The sequence below is a fragment of the Euphorbia lathyris genome, chromosome 8, assembly GCF_963576675.1.
Source record: "Euphorbia lathyris chromosome 8, ddEupLath1.1, whole genome shotgun sequence".
NCBI classification, from domain to species: domain Eukaryota; kingdom Viridiplantae; phylum Streptophyta; class Magnoliopsida; order Malpighiales; family Euphorbiaceae; genus Euphorbia; species Euphorbia lathyris.
Genome location: NC_088917.1, coordinates 502,568 through 525,024, shown reverse-complemented (window position 1 = coordinate 525,024; position 22,457 = coordinate 502,568). Strand labels below are relative to the sequence as shown.

The window sequence follows — 22,457 nt, the reverse complement described above, 5'->3', positions numbered from 1 at the left end:
ACTGCTGTTGATTGCTATTTCCTCCAAAAGTTCTCTCGCTTGGGCTGATGTTTTCTTCATAAATAGCCCTCCCGACATAGCATCTAATGAACCCCTAGTTGTAGGATTTAGTCCATTGTAAAATGTTTGCATTAAAAGTTCAGCGGGTAATTGGTGGTGTGGGCATAAACGTTGAAGTTCTTTAAAACGTTCTCAAGTTTCATAAAGAGTCTCATTGTCATTTTGAGAAAAAGATGTTAACTCCTTTATGACTCTTGCGGTTTTTGCTAGAGGAAAATATTTAGATAAAAACGCTTGGGCTAATTGTTCCCAAGTGGCAAAAGTTGCGACTGGCATAGAAGTTAACCATTCTTTGGCTCTGTCCTTCAAGGTGAAGGGAAAGAGGCGAAGTTTGATTGCTTCTGCAGTCACATCTGGAATTTTAAAAGTGTCACAAATTTCAAGGAAATTTGTTAAGTGGGTGTTAGGATTTTCGTTAGGCAACCCGTAAAATGTTACATTATTTTGCAACATATTAAGCAAAGCTGGCTTAATTTCAAATTGATTTGCGGTGATTCTGGGTCTAACGATATTATTGGTTACACCGGCCACACCTGGCCTAGCGTATTCCATAAGTGTTGGTGGGTCTGCCATTTTTTCTGGCTCGGTTATGTTTTTACTGGGGTCTTATTTTTGTTTTTCTTATTTTTCTTGTTCTTCCTAATGGTTTTCTCAATTTCTGGGTCTATAGGGTCTGGTACAATACCTGAACTTCGAGAACTGCGCATGAACCTGAAATCTTGCACGAATCGAAACTACCTACAAAACAGAATTTTGAAAAATAAATAAATTAGTAAATGAAAACTATTAAATTATAAAAGTTAAAATAAGTATGTTTAAACCTAGATTCGAAATAAAACACGAAAACTTTAAAATTTTGTCAAAAATTTTGGCGTTCCCCGGCAACGGCGCCAAAAACTTGTTGAACGATTTCCGCAAGTGCACGGTATACGCTTGTAGTAATAAAAGATATCGAACCCACAGGGAACGCTTTTTAACTAAAACTTTATTTAATTCGGTTAAGTCACGTGTTTAGGTTTAACAAAAGAATATCGTTTAATTGATTGAATTGGTTTTGGTAAATTAGGATTAGATAGAAGGATTATATTGAGTTTAGAGAACAGTTCCGTCTTTGTGGTATTGATTACAAGACAGATATTTCCGCAATTGGAATAAAATAGAACTTATTTTCATAAAGCAAAGAAAACACCTTTAACTTTGTAAGATTATGGACATGTAACAATATAGCGATTTATTCAATTAAATGGCTTCGAACCATAGAAATCCCACTGATGTTGAGGTGATTCCTACCTTAATCAAACTAGTATTTTATGTCTGATAAGCCGCGATCAGCGATCATGTCATCCATAAAAACTAAATCTGTCAAGTGTTCAACAAAGTTCTTATATGAATAAGATGGAATAGAACGTTTTAATAAAAACACCAATTTATCATTTTGAAAATCATTTTGTCAGAACAATATCAAAATAACAACAGTAAGAATGTATTGAATAAATAAGTATATCATTAATGAAATGTGAATTTTCACAAGTTAACAGAGAAGTGGAAACTTGGATATCATTGTAACGAAAACTTTAAGATCCGGGTCGTCAATCTTTCTCTCAAACTCCGTAGGTTCGTCAAACCTCATGCGCTTCAGCCGTCAATTCTTCTCGTTGGATCTTCGGAATAGAGACTGATCTCGTCCACTACCAGAATGAAAACTAAACTAATACTGTTTATAACTAATCTAATAACAATTCATGTACAGCACGATTGTTTACATAGAAATGAAATCTAAACTTTCTGATTCTTTTCTGAATCAGAAACTCAACATAATAACTTTCTTCTCTAATTTCTCTAACTTTTTCCAACCTTGATTTCTGAAATGGATCACTTATTTATAGTTGTTGAAGGGTTGTAAATGATGGGTCGTGTCCGCTGGTGAAGGGTTGCTTTTATCCGAACGAACAGACGCGTTTTTCCGATTTAAACATGTGTTTTGTGTGCAGAAGGGTTCGCTGTCGCGACTGAGATTCTGAAAATCTCAGTCGCGACAGGGGGTACAGGGACGAGTGAAAACTTCGTTTTTCTCCCGAGCTGGCCTCCGCAAGTCGCGACTGAGATTCTCAAAATCTCAGTCGCGACAGAGAGATGTTTCCCTGTCTCTCGACTGCTTTTCGTCCTCCTTGAGCGTTCTTCTGACTGATATGCATTCTTGGTACGTTTTTTAGGTTTTTCCTCCATTTTAGCTCCGTTTTGGCTTCGTTTTCGCTCCTATTTGGATTTAACCAAATAATTAAGTACCTTGCATCAAAGAAGTAAATAAAGACGTAAAAGTATTCCAAATGAATATAATTAGCATGATTTTAATGTAAATTTAACGTATTTATATATGATATTTTAGGTATATTTTGGGCTTAACAGGCATCTGCCTCCATTGTAAAGAAATCCAGGTTAGTAGGATTTTATTGGCCTACAGCAGAACTTGATGCTCATAAGTTTGTGGAGTCATGCCATAATTGTCAGATTCATGCAAATGAATCGCACACCGCTAAACACCTTCAAAGGCCCATCATCAAAGGTCGACCCTTTGCGGTCTGGGGTATTGACATAGTTGGACCATTTCCTCCCACCAGAAGACAGAGGAAGTATGTTGTCATGGTTGTGGATCATTTCACCAAATGGGTAGAGATTGAGGCTGTCTCCTTTATCAATGCTGAACGAATGGAGTTCCTCATACGATTATCACTGACAATGGAACGCAATTCAACTGTGCAGAGTTCAAAACTTTATATGAAGAATTGGGCATTCTGAACAGATTCGCCTCAGTTTATTATCCTCAGTCAAACGGTATGACCGAAGTTACAAACTGGACGATCGTTAAAGGAATAAAGAAAAGATTGGGAGAGCATGATAAGAAATGGGCGGATCAGTTAACGAGCGTCCTATGGGCGTATCGCACTACTCCCAGAACAGCCACAGGCGAGACGCCGTTCGCCCTTTGTCACGGTGTCGAAGCTGTAATTCCAGTTGAAATACAGGTCCCAAGTGACCGAGTTGCATTCTATTGCGAGGATGAAAACAGCCAAAGGTTGAAAGAAAGTCTTGATCAAGTGGAGGAAAGGCGAGAAAAGGCATACGTACGCATGGCGGCTTACAAGCAGCGGATCGCAGCTTATCATGACAAAAATGCAAAACTTGTAAACTTGAATGTGGGAGACCTCGTACTCCGTAAAGCAGACAAAATCCAATCCAAGGAAGGAAAAGGAAAGCTGGGACTCACCTGGACAGGCCCATACAGAATAGTCGACAAGATTGGGTTCGCCACGTTTAAGATTCAAGACATGGAGGGAAACACGCTGCCGCGTACATGGAATCTCCAAAATCTCCGCAAATATTTCGCCAGAAAATAGAATGTAAATGTTACATAATTCAATATTATTACTGTATTCAAGACATTAGAGGATAGGGTACTGTACTCAAGACAGTAGAAGATAGGGTACAGACAGACCATGCTCAATACCCATACCTGTGCCCATGTCTTTGCCCATACACCACCTTTGTATATATAGATATATAGGATTCTGTAATTGATATGAATTGTAATACAATATACTTTCATCACTAAAATTACATGGTATCAGAGCTGCCCTTGTGAGCAGTGGTTCTGGTTGTTGTTTTTTTCCCTCTGGTTCTATCCCTGCGTATAGACTATTGAGGAAGGGTATTATTTTCTGGTCATCTCCCCACTTCACCACCGCCCCTAGCAGACAACCCGTCCTCCGATCGGCCATTTCGTGCAACTCCGGCCACCAGACCAGCCGCGCGTGTGTCTCACGCGCCGTCTCCATCTTCCACCCGTCACCCACGCGCCGGCGAGTGGAGGCGCGTCCGGCGGCCGTTTGTTGTCGGACTTCCTTTTCCGGTGTTGCCCCATCCTCCACTGTCAGAATCTCCGTCTCTCCATTGTACTATATAGTGGGTTGTGATCTATTTTGGCTGACTTTGTGAAGTGTGGTGGAACTCTTACACTTCCGCAGTTCCTGTGTTATTTATTTGGAGTTCTTACATTGTGCAATTTCCATTTCTTGAGTAGTTATGGCAGACGGAAAGAAAGTCGAAACTCATCATTCTACTGTTACTAATATTATTCCAGTGTCTCAGAAAATCACTGACCACAAATTGACTGGTTTGAATTATGTTGATTGGTCCAAAACTGTCAAAATCTATCTTCGCAGTATTCGAAAAAGTCGTCACTTATCTGATGCTCCAAACACAACTGACGAAGATTGGCTGGAGGATGACGCTCGTTTGTTCATTCAGATTAAGAATTCCATTGATACGAGTATCGTCGGCATGATTCAACATTGTGAGTATGTCAAAGAATTGATGGATTTCTTGCAATTTGTCTACTCTGGTCGAGGTAATATCTCACGCATATATGATATCTACAAGTCTTTTTACACTACCGAGCGACAGGGTCAATCAGTTCAGAACTACTATATGCAACTTATGCAAATTTTTGAACAGTTGAAAGAGTTAGTGCCTCTGAGTACTGATATCAAAGTCCTACAAACTCAACGAGACCAAATGTTTGTTCTCAAATTTTTATGTGGACTCGGCTCAAAATATGAGGGTGTTACTTCTCAAATTCTTTCTGGTGCTGACATTCCTAACTCGCAGGAAGCTCTTACTCGTGTTCTACGTAGTGAGCTTGTTATCTCCGCTCCTTCTATTGTTCCCGCCTCTAGTGCTCTTATCAGTCACAAGCATGGGTCAGGCCGCTCTCCTACGGGTCCGACTAAGGGTATCACTCGCGATGCCAAACACTTCGGAGAGGGCAGCCGCTCTGTTGTGTGCTATTATTGTCATGAACCTGGTCATACTAAGCGTACCTGTCAGAAACTACAAACCAAAAATTCCAGGAATCGATTTGCTCATGTTGCCACTACTGATGTTGCATCAGATCTAACCTACACCCTTACTGCAGTCGAGTATGCCACGTACCAAGCAACATTAGCTGCTCAACATTCATCTTCGTCCATCACTGCTCTTCCCGAGTCAGGTAACACCACTACATGCCTTCTTTCGTCCTCCTCCTAATGGGTCATTGATTCTGGTGCCACAGACCACATGATAGGTAATTCAAAACATTTCTCGTCTTACTCTCCTACTTTTCCTTCCCATGTCAAACTAGCTGATGGCACCACTTCATCCGTCTTGGGCACTGGCACTGTTAATCCAACTCCTGCACTTTCTCTTTCCTCTGTACTTAATGTACCTGGTTTTGATTTTAACTTAATATCCGTGAGTCAACTTACTCGTTCCCTAAACTGCTCTATCTCATTCTTTCCTGATCATTATGTGTTTCAGGATCTCCTGACGAAGCAGATTATTGGTAGTGGACGAGAATCTGGAGGTCTCTACGTGTTGGATACTCATGTTAGAAGACCTATTGCTTGCTCCACTATATCCACTCCGTTTAATGAGCACTGTCGGTTAGGACACCCATCTCTTCCCCTTTTGAAGTGGTTGTGTCCTCAGTTTCACAATTTATCTACTTTAGATTGCGAGTCGTGTCAGTTTGCTAAACACCATCGTGTGTCTTCCTATCCCCGTGTCAATAAAAGGTCCAATTTTCCATTTGAATTAGTTCATTCTGATGTTTGGGGACCTTGTTCTGTTGTGTCTAAAGTTGGTTTTAAGTATTTTGTTACCTTTGTAGATGATTTTTCACGTACTACTTGGTTATATTTAATGAAAAATTGTTCTGAATTATTTACTCATTTTACTGCTTTCTGTGCTGAAATTAAAACTCAATTTAATGTTTCTGTTCACACCTTAAGAAGTGATAATGCTAAAGAATACTTTTCTGGCTCCTTTCAAGCTTTCATGCTCCAGAACGGTATTCTTCACCAATCCTCCTGTGTTGATACACCATCTCAGAATGGTGTCGCTGAACGTAAAAATCGTCACCTCCTTGAAACAACCAGAGCTCTTTTATTTCACACACATGCTCCTAAAGACTTTTGGGCTGATGCAGTTTTGACTGCGTGTTTTCTTATTAATTGAATGCCTTCCACAGTGCTACACGGCAAGACTCCTTATGGTACCCTATTTCCAAACAGACCACTGTTTCCTATCTCCCCATGCATTTTTGGGAGTACCTGCTTTGTTCGGGATGTTCGACCACACCTTACTAAACTTGACCCCAAAGCCCTCAAATGTGTCTTTGTTGGCTACTCTCGTCTTCAAAAAGGGTACCGATGTTTCTGTCCAACTCTCAATAAGTATCTCATATCTTCTGATGTCACCTTTATGGAACGCCTTCCATTTTTTCCTGTCTCTTCTGATTTACTTCCTACTCCAGACGATGATAATGTGTTAGTCCATCGAGTCTCCTATACTCCACCGCCTGTGCCCCCACCAACGCCTAAACCACCCATCGTTCAGGTCTATTCTCGGCGTCAGCATCCTCCTGCTTTTAGTCCAGTACCAATATCTGCTCCGGCATCAGATCCGCCTTCTGCCATGAGTCAAGATGACATTGCTCTTCCTATTGCCCTCCGGAAAGGTAAACGTTCCTGCACCTACCCTCTTTCAGCTTTTGTTTCTTATACTAACCTTTCCCCCAGTTCCCGTTGTCTTGTTACTTCACTTGACTCTACTTCTGTTCCTAAATCTGTCTCGGAGGCCTTATCACACCCTGGATGGCGCAATGCTATGATCGATGAAATGAATGCTTTAGATGCTAATGGTACTTGGGATCTGGTAGATTTACCCCCTGGCACGAAGTCAGTTGGATGTCGATGGGTATATGCTGTTAAACTTAATTCTGATGGCTCAGTTGCTCGTTTAAAAGCGCGTCTTGTAGCAAAGGGGTATGCTCAGACCTATGGGGTCGATTACTCTGATACGTTCTCTCCAGTAGCTAAAATGGCCTCCATTCGGCTTTTTATCTCACTGGCAGCCTGCTCTAATTGGCCCTTGCATCAATTGGATATCAAAAATGCGTTCTTACATGGGGATCTTCAAGAGGAAGTCTATATGGAGCAACCACCAGGGTTTGTTGCTCAGGGGGAGTATGGCAAGGTTTGTCGTCTTCGTAAATCTCTATATGGCCTAAAACAGAGTCCTCGAGCATGGTTTGGGAAGTTTAGTCAAGCAATTGACAAGTTTGGGATGAAGAAGTGCAAGTGTGATCACTCTATTTTCTATAAACACTCTGCATCAGGTATCATTCTCCTTGTCGTCTATGTAGACGATATTGTCATTACAGGAAGTGATCTTTCAGGCATTTCATCTCTAAAAACATTTCTCCATGGCCAATTTCATACCAAGGATCTGGGAGCTCTAAAATATTTCTTGGGAATTGAAGTATCAAGAAGTAAAAAAGGAATCTTCCTATCTCAAAGAAAATATGTTCTTGATCTGTTGTCAGAAATAGGAAAATCTGGAGCTAAGCCTTGTAGTGCGCCCATGACTCCGAATTCGCATCCCACATCAAAAGGAGAGCCATTTGAAGATCCTGGTAGATATAGAAGGTTGGTGGGAAAACTGAATTATCTTACAGTGACTAGACCTGATATAGCATATTCTGTCAGTGTTGTTAGCCAGTTTATGTCTTCTCCCACTGTTGATCACTGGATTGCACTAGAACAGATCTTATGTTACTTGAAAGGAGCACCTGGATGAGGAATATTTTATACGAATCATGGCCATACACAGATTGAATGTTTCTCCGATGCAGACTGGGCAGGAGATAAGGAAAATCGGAGATCCACTACAGGCTATTATGTTTTTGTTGGAGGAAACTTAGTTTCGTGGAAGAGCAAGAAGCAACATGTCGTATCTCTCTCTAGTGCCGAATCCGAATATCGAGCCATGTCCCAATCAGTTGGTGAAATTATGTGGATTCGCCATCTTCTATCTGAACTTGGATTCAAAGTCAATACTCCAGCAAAACTATGGTGTGACAACCAAGCCGCGCTTCATATTGCTTCTAATCCAGTATTTCATGAACGAACCAAGCATATTGAAATAGATTGTCACTTTGTCCGTGAAAAACTGGAACAAAATATTATCTCTACAGGCTATGTCAGGACGAATGAGCAACTTGGAGATATTTTTACTAAAGCCTTAAATGGGGTTCGGGTAAACTATATTTGTAACAAGCTGGGCATGATAAATATCTATGCTCCAGCTTGAGGGGGAGTGTTACAGAATTCAATATTATTACTATATTCAAGACAGTAGAGGATAGGGTACTGTACTCAAGACAGTAGAAGATAGGGTACAGACAGACCATGCTCAATACCCATACATGTGCCCATGTCTTTGCCCATACATCACCTTTGTATATATAGATATGTAGGATTCTGTAATTGATATGAATTGTAATACAATATACTTTCATCACTAAAATTACAGTAAACAAGGTCTTGAGTACTCTTTTTCCTTTAGTAAGCTTTTTTCCCATGAGGTTTTTCTTATTAAAAGTTTTAATGAGGCTCACATATAAGACCCGCCTGCTGTAATAAAGCGTATCTCCAATCAATAAAAAGCAATTGTTCAATTGTCAATATTCTTTTTAAGTATTTTCTTGCAGCAATATAAATATTCCTGTCTAAAAAAGAAGGGGGGCACCCAACGCTTCCCACACCAAAAAGTACTGCTATCATACAGCTACTTTTTCTCCTCAAAGATAGGAGAACAATCTCATGGGCGGATCAAATCCTTAAAATGATCACCATTTGAGATAGAGTTAAAACATTCCTTGGATGCGAGGTCTTTACACTCTCTTACACCCTTCCCAAAGAAGGGCTCACAAGTCCTAAGGGCGGATCGATTCACCTCAAAGATAGGTAGCAAGACGATCCCTAAGGCAGCTTAAATTCCTCTAAAGGAATAAAACAGCTTCACACCTTCACAAAGGTTCGCACAATGGAGTATGGCTGGCCACCTACTTCAAAACAAATCCTGAAAGCCTATAAATTTACTTACGCAAACATAAAAGTAAAATAAATACTAGCAAAGGATTAAATAAACTGTACTTAAGTTTTACAAACAAAGCTACACATTAATAGGAGCATCCTCCTTAACATTTGTTTTCCCCGATGCGCCCTCCAAAGGGGCTTCCTTCTCTACAGCACCAGATACGCCCTCCAGTGGGGCTTCATGCTCAACAGAGATAATTCCTCCTAGAGGAATAGTGCTATTGGTTACTAGCTCCTCACTCTGGTCATTTGTCTTCAAGGGCATTTCATCGAGGTCCACGGGTTTAAGGTTGGCGAGATGTTTGCTTTCTTCGGTGGATCCCTTCATCCATTTCCGAACGTGATCACGGATGTAATCCTTGACGTTCGAGATTTTGCGATATTTGTGGACAACATCCGGGTTAGGAACGGCGAACTCCGGATCTGTAAAATCAATCTCGGGATACGCCAGTTGGACATACGCCATGATCCATTCGCCGTAAAAAAAAGCTTGCTCCCCTGCCATGAATTCAGCATCTGCTAAAGCATCCTCATTCTCCTTAGCATCTGCTTCGATCTTTTCCTTCAGCTTTTGGATCTCGGCATCCTTAAGGGCAATGGCGGACGCGGCATTCGCATTAGCATCAGCAACTTCTTTCTCCAACTTTACTATAGTGGCCTTATCCGCCACACCTTGAAGGAGCTCAGCCTCCATGGCACGCAAACGAGTATACATCTATCAATGCAAACAGTCCATTCAAACGAAAGAACCATAGTAAAACTCTCCCCAAAGGAGATCACTCATTCATCTAAAAAATAACAAAAGGACAGAGGGAACTTACCGTTAGAAGCTCCGTTTTTTCCATTTGGACATGGGCTGATCCTGGGATCTGGTTCTGGCTCTTTTGCACCTCGCCCAACTGACCAAGAGCCTCGTCCAAGTCATTGATGACAGACTCATTCTCCAAAGATCCCTTGATACTATGTTTGGCGGACCAGTAACCGCCCAGGTCAGGCTTCGCCATCTGCACAAAGATGGGAAGGTCAGAACTTAGATTCAAAATATGGCAAAAAGGAAAAGGTAAAAACAGCTTACTTGTTCCTTCTCCACCAAAGGCGTTGCGGATTTCATGGCATCCGCCATAAACTTTTATCCGCCGGAAGCTGTAGGCTTCCTCTTCTTCAGAGGCGGGTCGGCCATTATATCCGCAGGACGTTTCCCTGCACCCTTTTGGGGATCCGCTGCTTGCTCTTTCTTTCGAGCCTCATCCTCCTTCATTTTCTTGCGCATCTCTACAAGAGCGTGATTGGCCTTAGATAAACCCCTGACAAAGAGAACAATAAAGTAATCAAAGTTCAAAGAAAAAACAAAGTTACCTTGATCAAGTTGTGCAAGCTTTGAGTAAATGAACTTGTCCCCTTCTCGGCGAATCAGGGGAATGTCATTCATCATGAAGTCCAAGGCGTCAGCGTATGTCCAAGCATCCGCCTTGACACTCTTCATGAGCTCCACCACTACCTCGTCACTATCTGTCAATATACGCATGTCTCCCGCCATATGCAAAGGTTTGGCATTCCAGTACGATGGAAAGCCTAAAGACTCGCCCTCTTTTATCTTTACATAGAAAAAATTTTCGTCCTAAAGATGGACGTTGGACATCTTGCCGTTAAACGGCGAATATATTCCAAACTTTGCAAAAGTGAGGAAAGACTCAGATTTTTGCTGTGACGGTTTATGAAACGATCGAAAGACACGAGGGGTGCACACTACCCCTAAGTTCGAAGCTAAGTAGCAATCTAAAGCCAGATCTAACCAGCCATTTGGGTGTAACTGGCTGGCAGTGAAATCAAAGTAAGCTAGAATGTCCGCCATCATCTTAGGGAGAGGAAGTCAGAATCCTCTTTCTACATGACTACAATATACGGACAGATATCCACTTGGCGGACAGGCGGGTCGTTGATGAGGAGCCGCCAACCGAGTCTCATAGTCCTTTATCCACGGAAAGCGATTCGCCAGATCTGCTAGATCCGCGACGCTCATGCGAGATGGAGTAGACTCCGCACGAGGCGCCTTTTTCCTAGACGGGGCAGAAGAAAAAGCCACCATCCCGGGAAATCGCCTAAAATCTATTGCTGGAGCAATACCAGTAACGGGGACGGAAAGGTTTTGAATTTTACTTGAACGAGTTCGACCACTATTTCGCGCCGAGTTACGCAACTCAGCTAAATTAGAGCTAACTGTATCTTCGGAGGAATAAGAATTTTCCGATGAAGAAGTAGTCCAGCTAACTACGATTTCAGAGGAAGAGGTCAAATTAAAAAGTTCGAAGGTCGATTCGGATGATGAAGAAGAGCTCCTAAACATTCAGAAAAAATAGAATGAAAAAGATGAACTTACATGAAAGTAAAAGCTTGGAGGACTCTGAAACTCCGGGAAAAACTCTGGGCAAAGAAAGCGCAAAGAAAAATGGAGAAGAAGAAATGAGGAAGAAAGAGAAAGAGAGGAAGGAAGAAGGCGTTTTCTCTTTTCTCGAGCGGCGCGCCCACAACACGTGTCACCCATCGATTGGTATTGAACAGAGTGACCATTAATGCAGGTAATCATGACGGCGCGCGAAGGAGCTCAAAAGCCCTAAAGGACTTTAAAGGAACTTTAGGGGGGCTTCTGATAACATTGTGATATTATCCCAAGGATCAAAAGGGATATTCGCCTAGAACACCACGTGTTGATCACCGGATATCGGAGTATCACGGCGTATTGAGCAAAGAGATCCGACAGGCGGATCACCAACACCTCACCACAAGAGATCCGCGGGCGAACCTATGAGGCGGATCGCCATAATCGCCCAATCCGCTGTTGAAACAGCTGAGCCGATCCCGCAATAAAGACCATTAATAAGCAATCAATTTCCTAACGGACATGCTTAAAGGAAACCAGTAACCGCCATTAATGGAGCATTAATGGAGACTTTCTAGTTACTAAAGGTTACAACTTCATGACTATATATAGTTAGTATCTCGAGCTATCAATGTACACATTCACTTACCCTTTGTCAATTCAGTTTGCTCTCTTGTTCTTCTATACTGACTTTGGCATCGGAGCTTCCCCCCGTCGAACCCAACGACACCCCCACAGAGACGGAAGTCAATCGGAAATTCTCCACCAGTCATCAAGTGGTTAGGGCTGTAAACGAGCTGAGTCGAGCTGAGTTTTGGCATGCTCGAGCTCGGCTCGACATTTTCTTATTGAGCTCAAGCCAAGCTTCGAGATTGGTTCGAGCTCAATTTGTTGTTCGAGCTCAGCTCGTTTAGCAGCTCGATTGTTCACGAGTCGAGCTCGTTATCGAGCTCACGGGCTTGCTCACGAATAGCTCATTTTATTTGTTCGTGAGTAGCTCATTAGTTGTGCTCATGAACAACTCGTTTATTTTTCTATGAGAAAAGCTCATTTTTTGTGCTCGTGAGCTTTGATCACAAGCAACTCGTTTGTTTTGCTCACGACCGAGCTCGTTTATGGTGTTCACGAATAAAATAATATTAAATTCGTTTATTTTTAAAATATATAAATATTATAATTGAGTTAGCTCACGAGCTTTTATCGAGATTGCTCGTGAGCTTTCGAGCCGAACTTTGGTCTGCTCAAACTCGGTTCATTTACAAATCGATCCTGAAAATCGTGCTCACGAACGGTTCATTAAAAAATCGAACCGAACCGAACCGAACTGGACTTTTATCGAACCAAACATCGAGCCGCTCGGCTCATTTACGGAATGTTTTTTTTTTTTTTTTTACTACAACCATAAAATAGAATTAAGAAAAAAAAAAACAGAATGTCCAGATACAATGAATGTAGTTGGAGCTGAGAAAGGCAAGTGGCGTGTTCGTAACTGGCAACTGTTGAGAAAGTTGGTGTCAACGCGGAAAACGAGACTATTAGAATATTGTAGTAGAATCCGTCTAGGTTCATTGAACCTAATTTCTTGAAATTTAGTACTGTATGTATCAGAATATTTAATTTACTTAAATTTTTCTATAATTAAATGGACCACCTAATCTCTTTCTTTCACCTCCTACTACTATATCTTATCTCAAAAACTGAGGTGGTAAATTGCCACACTATTTTTTAGATTTTATTTTATTTTTGACAATTTTTGTGACTTAAGGTCCCGTTTGGTATGATGAAATATGCGTTATAATTAGAGCGGTAAGTGAGCCGAGTCGCTCATGAGCGGCTAAAAGCTCAGCTTGGCTTGGTTCGGTTTTTAAATGAACCACTCATGAACACGATTTTCAGGATCAATTTGTAAAGGAGCCGAGCTTGAACAGACCAAAGCTCGCGAGCAAGCTCGATTAGAGGCTCGTGAACAAGCTCGATAAAAGCTCGTGAGCTAACTCAATTATAATATTAATATTATTTGATGTACCGAATTTGATATTATTTTGTTCGCGAATACCATAAACGAGCTCGTTCGTGAGAAAAGCAAATGAGTTGCTTGTGATCAAAGCTCACGAGCACAAGAAATGAGCTTTTCATAGAATAATAAACGAGTTGCTCGCAAGCACAACGAATGAGCTGCTCACGAACAAATAAAACGAGCTTTTCGTGAACAATCGAGCTGCTAAATGAGCCAAGCTCGAACAGCAAATTGAGCTTGAACCGATCTCGAAACTCGGCTCGAGCTCGATAAGAAACTGCAGAGCCGAGCTCAGCTCGGCTCGTTTACAGTCCTAATTGTAATGGAATGATCATTACAATGGAGACTTATTACCATGTTTGGTTAGTCATATCATTTTTGTTGTAATGCAATCACCATTACATCATTCAATTTTTCTTCACAAATTTATATAATTGGCATTACGAACAAAATAGACATGAATCCCTATTTCGATTAGTCCATGTATTTTTATTACTAATGGCGAAATACGGAAAAAACATGAAAACATAAAAACCGAAAAATGTGAAAAAAAAACGAAAACAACAAAAAAAAATGCAAAAAAATGCAAAAAATTGGAAAAACATGAAAACGAGAAAAATATAAAACGAGAAAAAACACGAAAAATGCAACAATGAAAAACGGGAAAACAAAAATAAGAAAAACAACGAAAAATGAAAAAACATGAAAATGCAAAAATAGCTTATTGATCTATCTCTTTTAAATGCTATTTTTACGCCTAATTACTACTCTTTAACCTCAAATAAAAGCTTTACTCTTTATTTATTTATCATTTTACACAAACAACTATTAACAATCAGCTAAGACCCTATTTTGGCAAATAGTTGTTAGCTGATTATCTTTTTTGTTAGCTGATTTAACTAGTCAATTGTATAAACTTGTTTGGTAAAACTTAGCTGTTTATGTAAAATGACATATAAAGATATGATACTTTTTATTTGAAATTAAAGGGTAGTCATTATGGGTAAAAATGTGTTTCAAAAGAGATGGAGCAATAAACTAATTAAAAAAAACTTCTAAAATGCGTTTTTTTAAAATTAGCTTTGGACCCAATAACATTTTTCAAACATCTCTTCACCAAACACCATAATTTGAGGTTTAACTAGTCAAAATTTCTAAAGTGGCTCAAAACTCTAATTTTACCTTAAAAAGTTATTTACCAAACAAGCCTACGTTTTTACCAAATAAGTTTACACAATTAGCTAGTCAAATCAATTAACCAAAAGATAATACCATGTTTGGTAAAGAGCTTTTTGAGGTAAAATTGGAGGGTTGAACCACTTTATAGGTTTTGACTAGTCAAATCTCTAATAGTGGTGTTTGATGGAGAGATGTTTGAAAGAGTTTATTAGGTCCAAAAAAACTAATTTGAAAAAACTCATTTTAGAACTTTTTCAATTAGCTTATTGCTACATATCTTTTGAAGGATATGTTTACCCATATTTATTACCATTTAACCCCAAATAAATTTTTTTATCATGTCCTTATTTGTCATTTTACACAAACAGCTATTAACAATCAGCTAAGTTTTACCAACCAAATTTACATAATAAGCTAACTAAAAAGGTAATCAGCTAATAGCTAATGTAATCCGCTATGGACCCTGTTTGGTAAAGAGCTTTTTGGAGCAAAAATTAGAGATTTGATCAACTTTAAAGGTTTTGACTAGTCAAACCTCTAATAATGGTATTTGGTGGATAGAGGTTTGAAAGAGCTTATTAGATCCAAAAAGCTAATTTTGGAAAAACCCATTTTAGAACCTTTTCAATTAGCTTATTGATCTATCTCTTTTGAATAACATTTTTATCATATTTATTACCATCGAACCCTAAATAAAATCTTTACCATGTCCTTATTTGTCATTTTACACAAATAGCTATAAAAAAAATTAAATAAGTTTTACCAAACAAGTTTACACAATCAACTAGTCAAATCAGCTAACTAAAAATGTAATCAGCTAATAGCTAATGTAATCAGCTATCAGCTAACAGCTATTTGCCAAACAGGACGGTTCCAAAAAGCTTATTTTAAGAGTTTTTTCAATTAGCTTATTGCTCTGTCTCTTTTGATGGACATTTTTACCCATAATTACTACCATTTAACCCTAAATAAATACTTTACTATGTCTTTATATGTCATTTTACACATACAACTATTAACAATCAGCTAAGTTATACCAAATAAGTTTACACAATCAGCTAATCAAATCAGCTAACTAAAAAGATAATCAGCTAATGTAATTAGCTAACAGCTAATTGCCGAATAAGATCAAAATCTTTAACATGTTTTTATTTATCATTTTATACAAACAGCTATTAACAATCCACTAAGTTTACCAAACAAGTTTACACAATCAGCTAATCAAATTAGCTAACCGAAGAGATAATCAACTGTTTGTCAAACAGGGTGATAATAGTTAACATCTATTTGAGAAAAAATGAAATAAGAAAGCCCTGAAATCGCGGAATGAGGCCCACAGACTACCTAAATATCGTATCTGTATTAAACAAAAATAAAAATTTCCAACATAAATAGCCATCTTCTCCTCCTTCCCCAACCCCTCGAAACCAGGAGAAACAACCGACACAGAGAGAGAGAGAGATTCAGAAAGAAAGAAAAGAAAGAGAGAAGAGAAATCATCCCTGAAATCTAAGCTAAACCCTTCATCGTTTAGCTTTCATTTCTCTCTTTCTTTACTCTCTTTACCTCCCATTACCTACCTACCTCCATCTTCAATCTTTCACCTCTCTCCAATTTCTCCATCTATCTCTGCCGACAGTTTCCCCCATTTTATCTTCTTGTAAGCATTTCTAATTTCATATTTCTTCAATTGATTGATTGTTTTCATTTTCTATGTATTCTGGCATTTTCAGTGATGTTTTTGATTCTATTTCTGCATTTGCATTTTGACATTTGCGGGTTTAGGTATAATTGTCGAATTGAGAATATGGAAATTGGGCGTTTCTGAGTTCTGTGAATCCTTATCCCGTTTAATTGAAAAAAACTTTCAGTTTGTTTGTTTACTTTGATAATTTTGGTTATTATCTGTTTGCGAAGGATTTTTTCTATTGATTACACATTTCAGTTTAAGCATTTCAGCATAGGAATCTCCGACAGTTGATAAGTAGAATTCTACTTTCATAAATTTTCTCTTCTTCAATGGCTTTTTTGAATCTATTTCTTTCCTTATATCTGCATTTCAATTTTTGACATTAGCTTGAGAATATGGAAATTTTCATGTTTAACTAGAAAAAATTGGGGGTTTTTTGAGTTCTGTGGTTCCTTATCCCATCTGATTGAAAAAACTTTCAGTTTGCTTGTTTGCTTTGATACTTTTGGTTATTATCTGTTTGTGAAGGAATTGTTATATTGATTCCACATTTCAGCATACGAATCTCTGACACTTGATAAGTAGAATTCTACTTTCATAAATTTTCTCCGCTTCGATTGATTGCTTGTTCAGTGATTTTTTTGATTCTATTTCTATCTGCATTTCGATTTTGAGATTAGCGGGTTAAGGTGAAATTGTGGAATTGAGAATATGGAAATTTCATATTTAACCAGAAACAAATTGGGGTTTTTTTTGAGTTCTGTGATTCCTTATCCCGTATGCTTGAAAAAACTTTCAGTTTGTTTGTTTACTTTGATAATTTTGGTTATATATCTGTTTGGGAAGGAATTGTTCTATTGATTACACATTTAAGCATACGAATCTCCGACACTTGATAAGTGAAAAAGCGAGAACCAATCTCTCTTTTATACTGTAGTGTTGGTTTGTAGGAGCTTCAAGAATATCACTACATGATTATGGATCTCGTGTTGTCAAGTGTGTGCTGTATAGAACCCTAATTGTTACAGTTAGTTCAATGTAATGACTGCCACAATTTTATTTCCTTAATGAAGTGTTATTGAAATTTCTATTGTATAGGAGTCAAAGATGGTGTTCTGGGTTTTTGGCTATGGTTCATTGGTGTGGAACCCAGGATTTGAATACGATGAGAAGATTATAGGCTATATCAAGGATTACAGGCGTGTATTTGATCTTGGTATGTTTTTCATTAGCATAATTGTACATACTATTCAGTTATTATCATAGTTGTTAAAGGCGCCCTAAGGCGCTAAGGGGTCCTAGAGCCTAGGCTCAAGGCTCAATGCAAGCGCGCACTTGAGGAACACGAGGCGCAGAAAAAAACACACTTATGACCACACAAACAAAACGGTAAAAAAAAGAAAGCCTAGTGAAAACATTATACACTGTGGTGTGCCTTGATTCAGGCTCCGAGGCCCCGTCGAGGAGCACATAGGGAGAGCCTTTTAAACAGCGCCTCGCTTTGTGCTATCAAGGTTCACTACTACCTTGAGCCTCGAGTGAGGCGCGGCTTTAACAACTATGGTTATTATTCAGTTATGGATGTCTTGAGTATTAGTTTGTGGTGCCAAAATCATTGACGATCTTCCATATGGCAGCATGTATTGATCACAGAGGCACACCTGAGCGTCCTGCAAGAACTTGCACATTGGAAAGTGTCAAAGGAGAAATATGCGTAAGTAAATTTGGTTTTATCAATGTTTCATAATCATACCTATTTGTATTAGGGATGCTTGATGAAGAATGTGCTAATTTGTTGTTCTTTTCTCATAAAACATATATTGTTGCTTGTTAATATTTTGAACCTTAAATGGACTCATATTTTCATGTTTTCTCATATTGGTTGTGCAATTTTTTTCCTCTTCTTATAGTGGGGTGCTGCATACTGTGTTCGTGGAGGACCTGAAAGAGAAAGATTGGCTATGGAGGTATTTGCATTTGTTGTAGCCTCATGATGGTAATTAAATTGGGGGAAATAGACACAGGGCTATAATCGAGCTGAGCTTTGGCCTGCTCATACTCGGCTTTTTAGAAAATTGACAAGCTCGAGCTCAACATCATGTTCGCGAGCTTGCAAGCTCGTTGATTCTGTTCATGAACTTTGCTCGCGAACAACTCATTAATTATGTTCATCTGACCTTTCTTTAACACAAAACTACATAGTTTTGAAATCTACAAAACTAAAGTTACAAAAAATCACGTTGTTTTACACTTCTCCCCTTATACAAAAACTATTATTAAAAAAATAATCGAACAAAGGTTACTCACGAGTATATTCATGAACAATATAATCAAGCTTGTTCATGAACTTATAATGGAGCCTGCTCATTAACTTTCGAGCCGAGTTTTTCCGTGTTCAAGTTCGGTTCGTTTATAAATCGAGCCGAACACGATTGAGTTTTTATCGAACCAAACGATTAGCCGCTCCACTCATGAGCGGCTTGGCTCATTTACAGCCCTAAATAGACAGCATGTATTGCTGGAATGGCCTTATGCTGCATTTTGCCAATTAGATAAGCAGTTAGAACGTTTATATTATGTGTTTGAATTATCAATTTGCCAATTATGTGAAATTGTCACAATTTTGTACATATGAATGCAGACTGAAGTTTTCTTGTGTTTTTCCTTTGTAGTATCTGGAGAGGAGAGAATGCGAATATGACGAGAAAACCCTTGTAGACTTTTACAAGGTGAATCATTTGTTTGTCTTGCCGCGTGTGAATTGTCAATGTGGATTTAAAAATCAATTTTTTTGTACTGATCTTGGATATTCCTCAATTTTAGGAAGGGGAAAATGTGCAGGCTACCTTAACAGGAGTCATTGTGTAAGTTTGTTGTCTATTACTTCTGCTTTGTGTTGTATTCGCTCAGCACTTACAGTAATGCGCCTGTGCAGTTTCACTTCCACGCCCGATAAGGTATCGAACAAGTATTACTTGGGGCCTGCCCCGTTGGAAGAAATGGCTTGGTATATTGAATTGCCTCATTGTTTTCCTACTATGAAATTTACTTCCTTTTACACCCTTTTACACGGACTGTGTACAGCGCTGAAATTACTCTGTTCTTCTTATTCATAGCCAAATCGCAACTGCGCACGGACCTTGTGGAAACAACAGAGACTATCTATTTTCGCTAGAGAAGGCATTATTTGATATTGGTATGGCATATATATACATCAATTTCTTTTAAACAATGAGAAGCATAGTTGTTAAAAGGTGCTAGGCAAGGCTTAAGATAGTGGCCTGAGTCAAGGTGAGGTGCAGTTTAAACTTAACGTAACTATTGATCTAAATAAGAATATCAAGAGACCTAAATAAATATAGAAAGACTAGAGAGGGATTAAGAGCACTCACGGAAAGAATAGTCTCTACTCAGACAGAAACTGCGACACATAAGAACTAGCAGAGAACATGCAGCCTAGAATTGTGTTAAGATGTTAAGTATATGTTAATGTTTCTACCAAGTATGAATTTTAACTTGCTGTTTTTGAATGCGGTTTTGTCTTGTTTGTGTTGTAATGAGGTCTATCTCGCCATGTGTTTTTAATTCCACAAATTAGTGAGGTTGCCAGGACTCGAACCCTTGACCGTTTGGTCCAAGCGGCTCTGATACCATGTCATGGAACCGATTTAACCAACAGCTAAGCTGATAGTTAAGGCCCAATCGTATATGTTATATTAATCTCTGATATTAGCGATATTGATATCAAATATTATTATGCTTTATATATATATGTGTGTGTGTTCTGTGCATCCGTCTTCCTCAGGCGTGTGCCTTGAGCCTGGGCTCCAGGACCCTTTAGCACCTTAGGGCGCCTTTAACAACTATGATGAGAAGAAATAAACCATATCTTCAAAATTTCGATTGTACACTGAGCTTTGGGGAATTTGAAACAGGTTATGAAGATGATATGGTGATTGAGCTAGCAAATGAAGTGAGAAAAGTGCTCGGAATCGCAGTAGGAAATGGGATTTGCAAGGAGAAGAAGCCGGCTTCCCACATCGGCCTTAAATCGCACATGCCAGCCCTTCAATTGCGTGTGCATCCATTACCGGAAGCCGTAGTCTTGGACTCCTGAAAGTGAGATAGAACTGACTTGTTTAACCCTCCTGGAGCATTATGTCTTCTTCTTATCAATTGCAGTCTATTGAGAAAACTAGTTGTTTAACCTCTCACATAGGTAACTTCTACCAAAACATGTCATCTTAACGGAACCGGAATTGAATACGTAGACGTAGTTTTAAACGGTTGTCGGACCTTAGCCAATATAAACGGATGTCGGACTTTAGCCAATGGATTTGTACTCTGATCTTGGTTTTTTTTTTATTGTTCTTATGAAGTGAATGGCATGGAAGTAGATTAAAGGAAGTGATTCAAATGAAATTAACCAAATTACTTTCTAATTTTATGTTTTAGAAGTGATTATATAGAAATATGCTGTTAAATACCGTCCCTAAATTACTTATCACCGTCTTCATTTGGACTTTTTTGCCAAACTGAAAATTCTCTCTCCAAAATTATAAATCCGAACAATAATTAAAATTATGAAAAATAATTGATGTGTGACAACCCGAACCCCAGAAATGAATTACGAGTCGGAAACATTGACATTTAAGTTTTTTTTAATCAAAGAACTCATGAATTTTGCATTTTTCGTCACAAAAAATTGAACGATTTAGTATTTTTCGTCACTAATTTTTTTTTTCGATTCTGCACCGGCCAAAATTTAGCCTGGACGGATGCGGCATCTATCTAGGCCAAATTTTGGCCGATTCTTTAAAAAAGAAAATTTAGTTTTGAATTTTTTTTTAATGAAAAGGGAAAAATTGTGAGCGGTAAATAGCAATACCCATTGGCAAACTTACATGAAGATACTAAGATGTATGATTTATTTGAGGGCAAAAAGTATCATTAGGCTCCTGATCTTTCATTATTTGGATACATTAAGTCCCTGATCATTTATTTTTAGTCTCATTAAGCCATTGATGACCAAAAAAAATTAATTTTGAACATAAAATTCGGTTAACATACTGTTATTCATTGCATCTGTATTCGAAATTTGTATTTTTTTCACTGTTTGAAAGCAGTTTTTGGATGTGTAATGTGGCAATAAGAAAACTGTAAAAATCTTAATTCAAACTGTAAAAAACAATTTTTTTTAATAATTTTAAATACAGATGAAGTTAATAACGTATTTTTAACAGAATTAAATGTCTATAACTTACTAATTTGGTCATAAAGGGCTTAATAAGACTAAAAATAAATGATAAGGGGTCTAATGTATTCAAATAAATGACTAGGGACTTAATGAACCAAAAAATTAAAGATCATGGACCTAATTATGCTTTTTGCCTTTAGATTATATAAAATTATGAAGATGCCATGCTCAAATAAAACCCCGAAATGGCAAACTTGCATCAAGATACTGACGGGCTAATTAACACCGGTAGTCACAAATGTTTGTACAATGTCCTCGAAACATCATAAAAGTTTAATTTGTCTTAATAAAATCATTTAAGTTTGTTTTTATCCAATAAAGTTATTTTGAATGTTTTCCTATCATTTTTCCGCCGGAGTAGATTATGTGACATCTAATCACATGTCTCAATGTCATGTGATAAAAAAAATCGCATTATGCGTCCCTGCTGAGCGAGGGTCCGGGGAGGGGTCCCACCACAAGGGTGTATTGGGGGCAAGCCTTCCCTTGTCAATTTAATTGGCAAGAGGCCGCTCCTAAGACTCGAACCCGTGATCTCAGGTCACACAGCAACAACATTTTACTGTTTAGTCCTTTTATTTTCAAAAACACACGGTAAGGTCTCTAACATTTTTCTCGATGAACTGTTTAGTCCCTAACGTTTTTCTCCGTGAACTGTTTAGTCCATGCCGTTAGACTCCAATGAAGATTCTGTTAGTCAATTTGGATTTGAGTCAAAATCTATTTAAAAAAATAACTACCCTTTACCACAAAATCAAATATATAAGACCATTATCTTCATTGTTTCTCATTTATGTGTTATTCTGGTTGATTTCAGTTGATTATGGGTTAGAGATTCAATCATTTCTCCATTTTTTCCAGCGCCGGTTGTGAGAGAAAAACATAGAGGTGTGAATTAC

The 22,457-nt window shown here is 38.5% G+C and overlaps 1 protein-coding gene and 1 non-coding gene across 2 annotated transcripts; both read left to right on the top strand.

The window, feature by feature from the left end:
* The first annotated feature begins 148 nt into the window (after window positions 1-148).
* On the top strand, window positions 149-255 carry LOC136204413 (small nucleolar RNA R71). The gene has a single exon (XR_010675255.1). It is a non-coding gene; the product is annotated as a small nucleolar RNA R71 (small nucleolar RNA).
* A 15,759-nt stretch (window positions 256-16,014) lies between these two features.
* On the top strand, window positions 16,015-20,743 carry LOC136202901 (gamma-glutamylcyclotransferase 2-1-like). Its single transcript, XM_065993882.1, has 9 exons — window positions 16,015-16,271; window positions 17,400-17,517; window positions 17,939-18,015; window positions 18,212-18,268; window positions 18,974-19,030; window positions 19,125-19,165; window positions 19,237-19,308; window positions 19,418-19,497; window positions 20,237-20,743. Exons 2-9 carry the CDS (start codon window positions 17,409-17,411, stop codon window positions 20,416-20,418), a joined length of 675 nt encoding a protein of 224 aa, XP_065849954.1. The 5' UTR covers window positions 16,015-16,271; window positions 17,400-17,408; the 3' UTR covers window positions 20,419-20,743.
* Window positions 20,744-22,457: the final 1,714 nt, after the last annotated feature.

Bases quoted from the DNA above. Each gene is read 5' to 3' on its own strand.
- LOC136202901 (XM_065993882.1), top strand. From the start codon at position 17,409: ATGGTGTTCTGGGTTTTTGGCTATGGTTCATTGGTGTGGAACCCAGGA. The intron at 17,518-17,938 runs GTATGTTTTTCA...TCCATATGGCAG, and splicing joins CAGGCGTGTATTTGATCTTG to CATGTATTGATCACAGAGGC. The intron at 19,498-20,236 runs GTATGGCATATA...AATTTGAAACAG, and splicing joins GAAGGCATTATTTGATATTG to GTTATGAAGATGATATGGTG.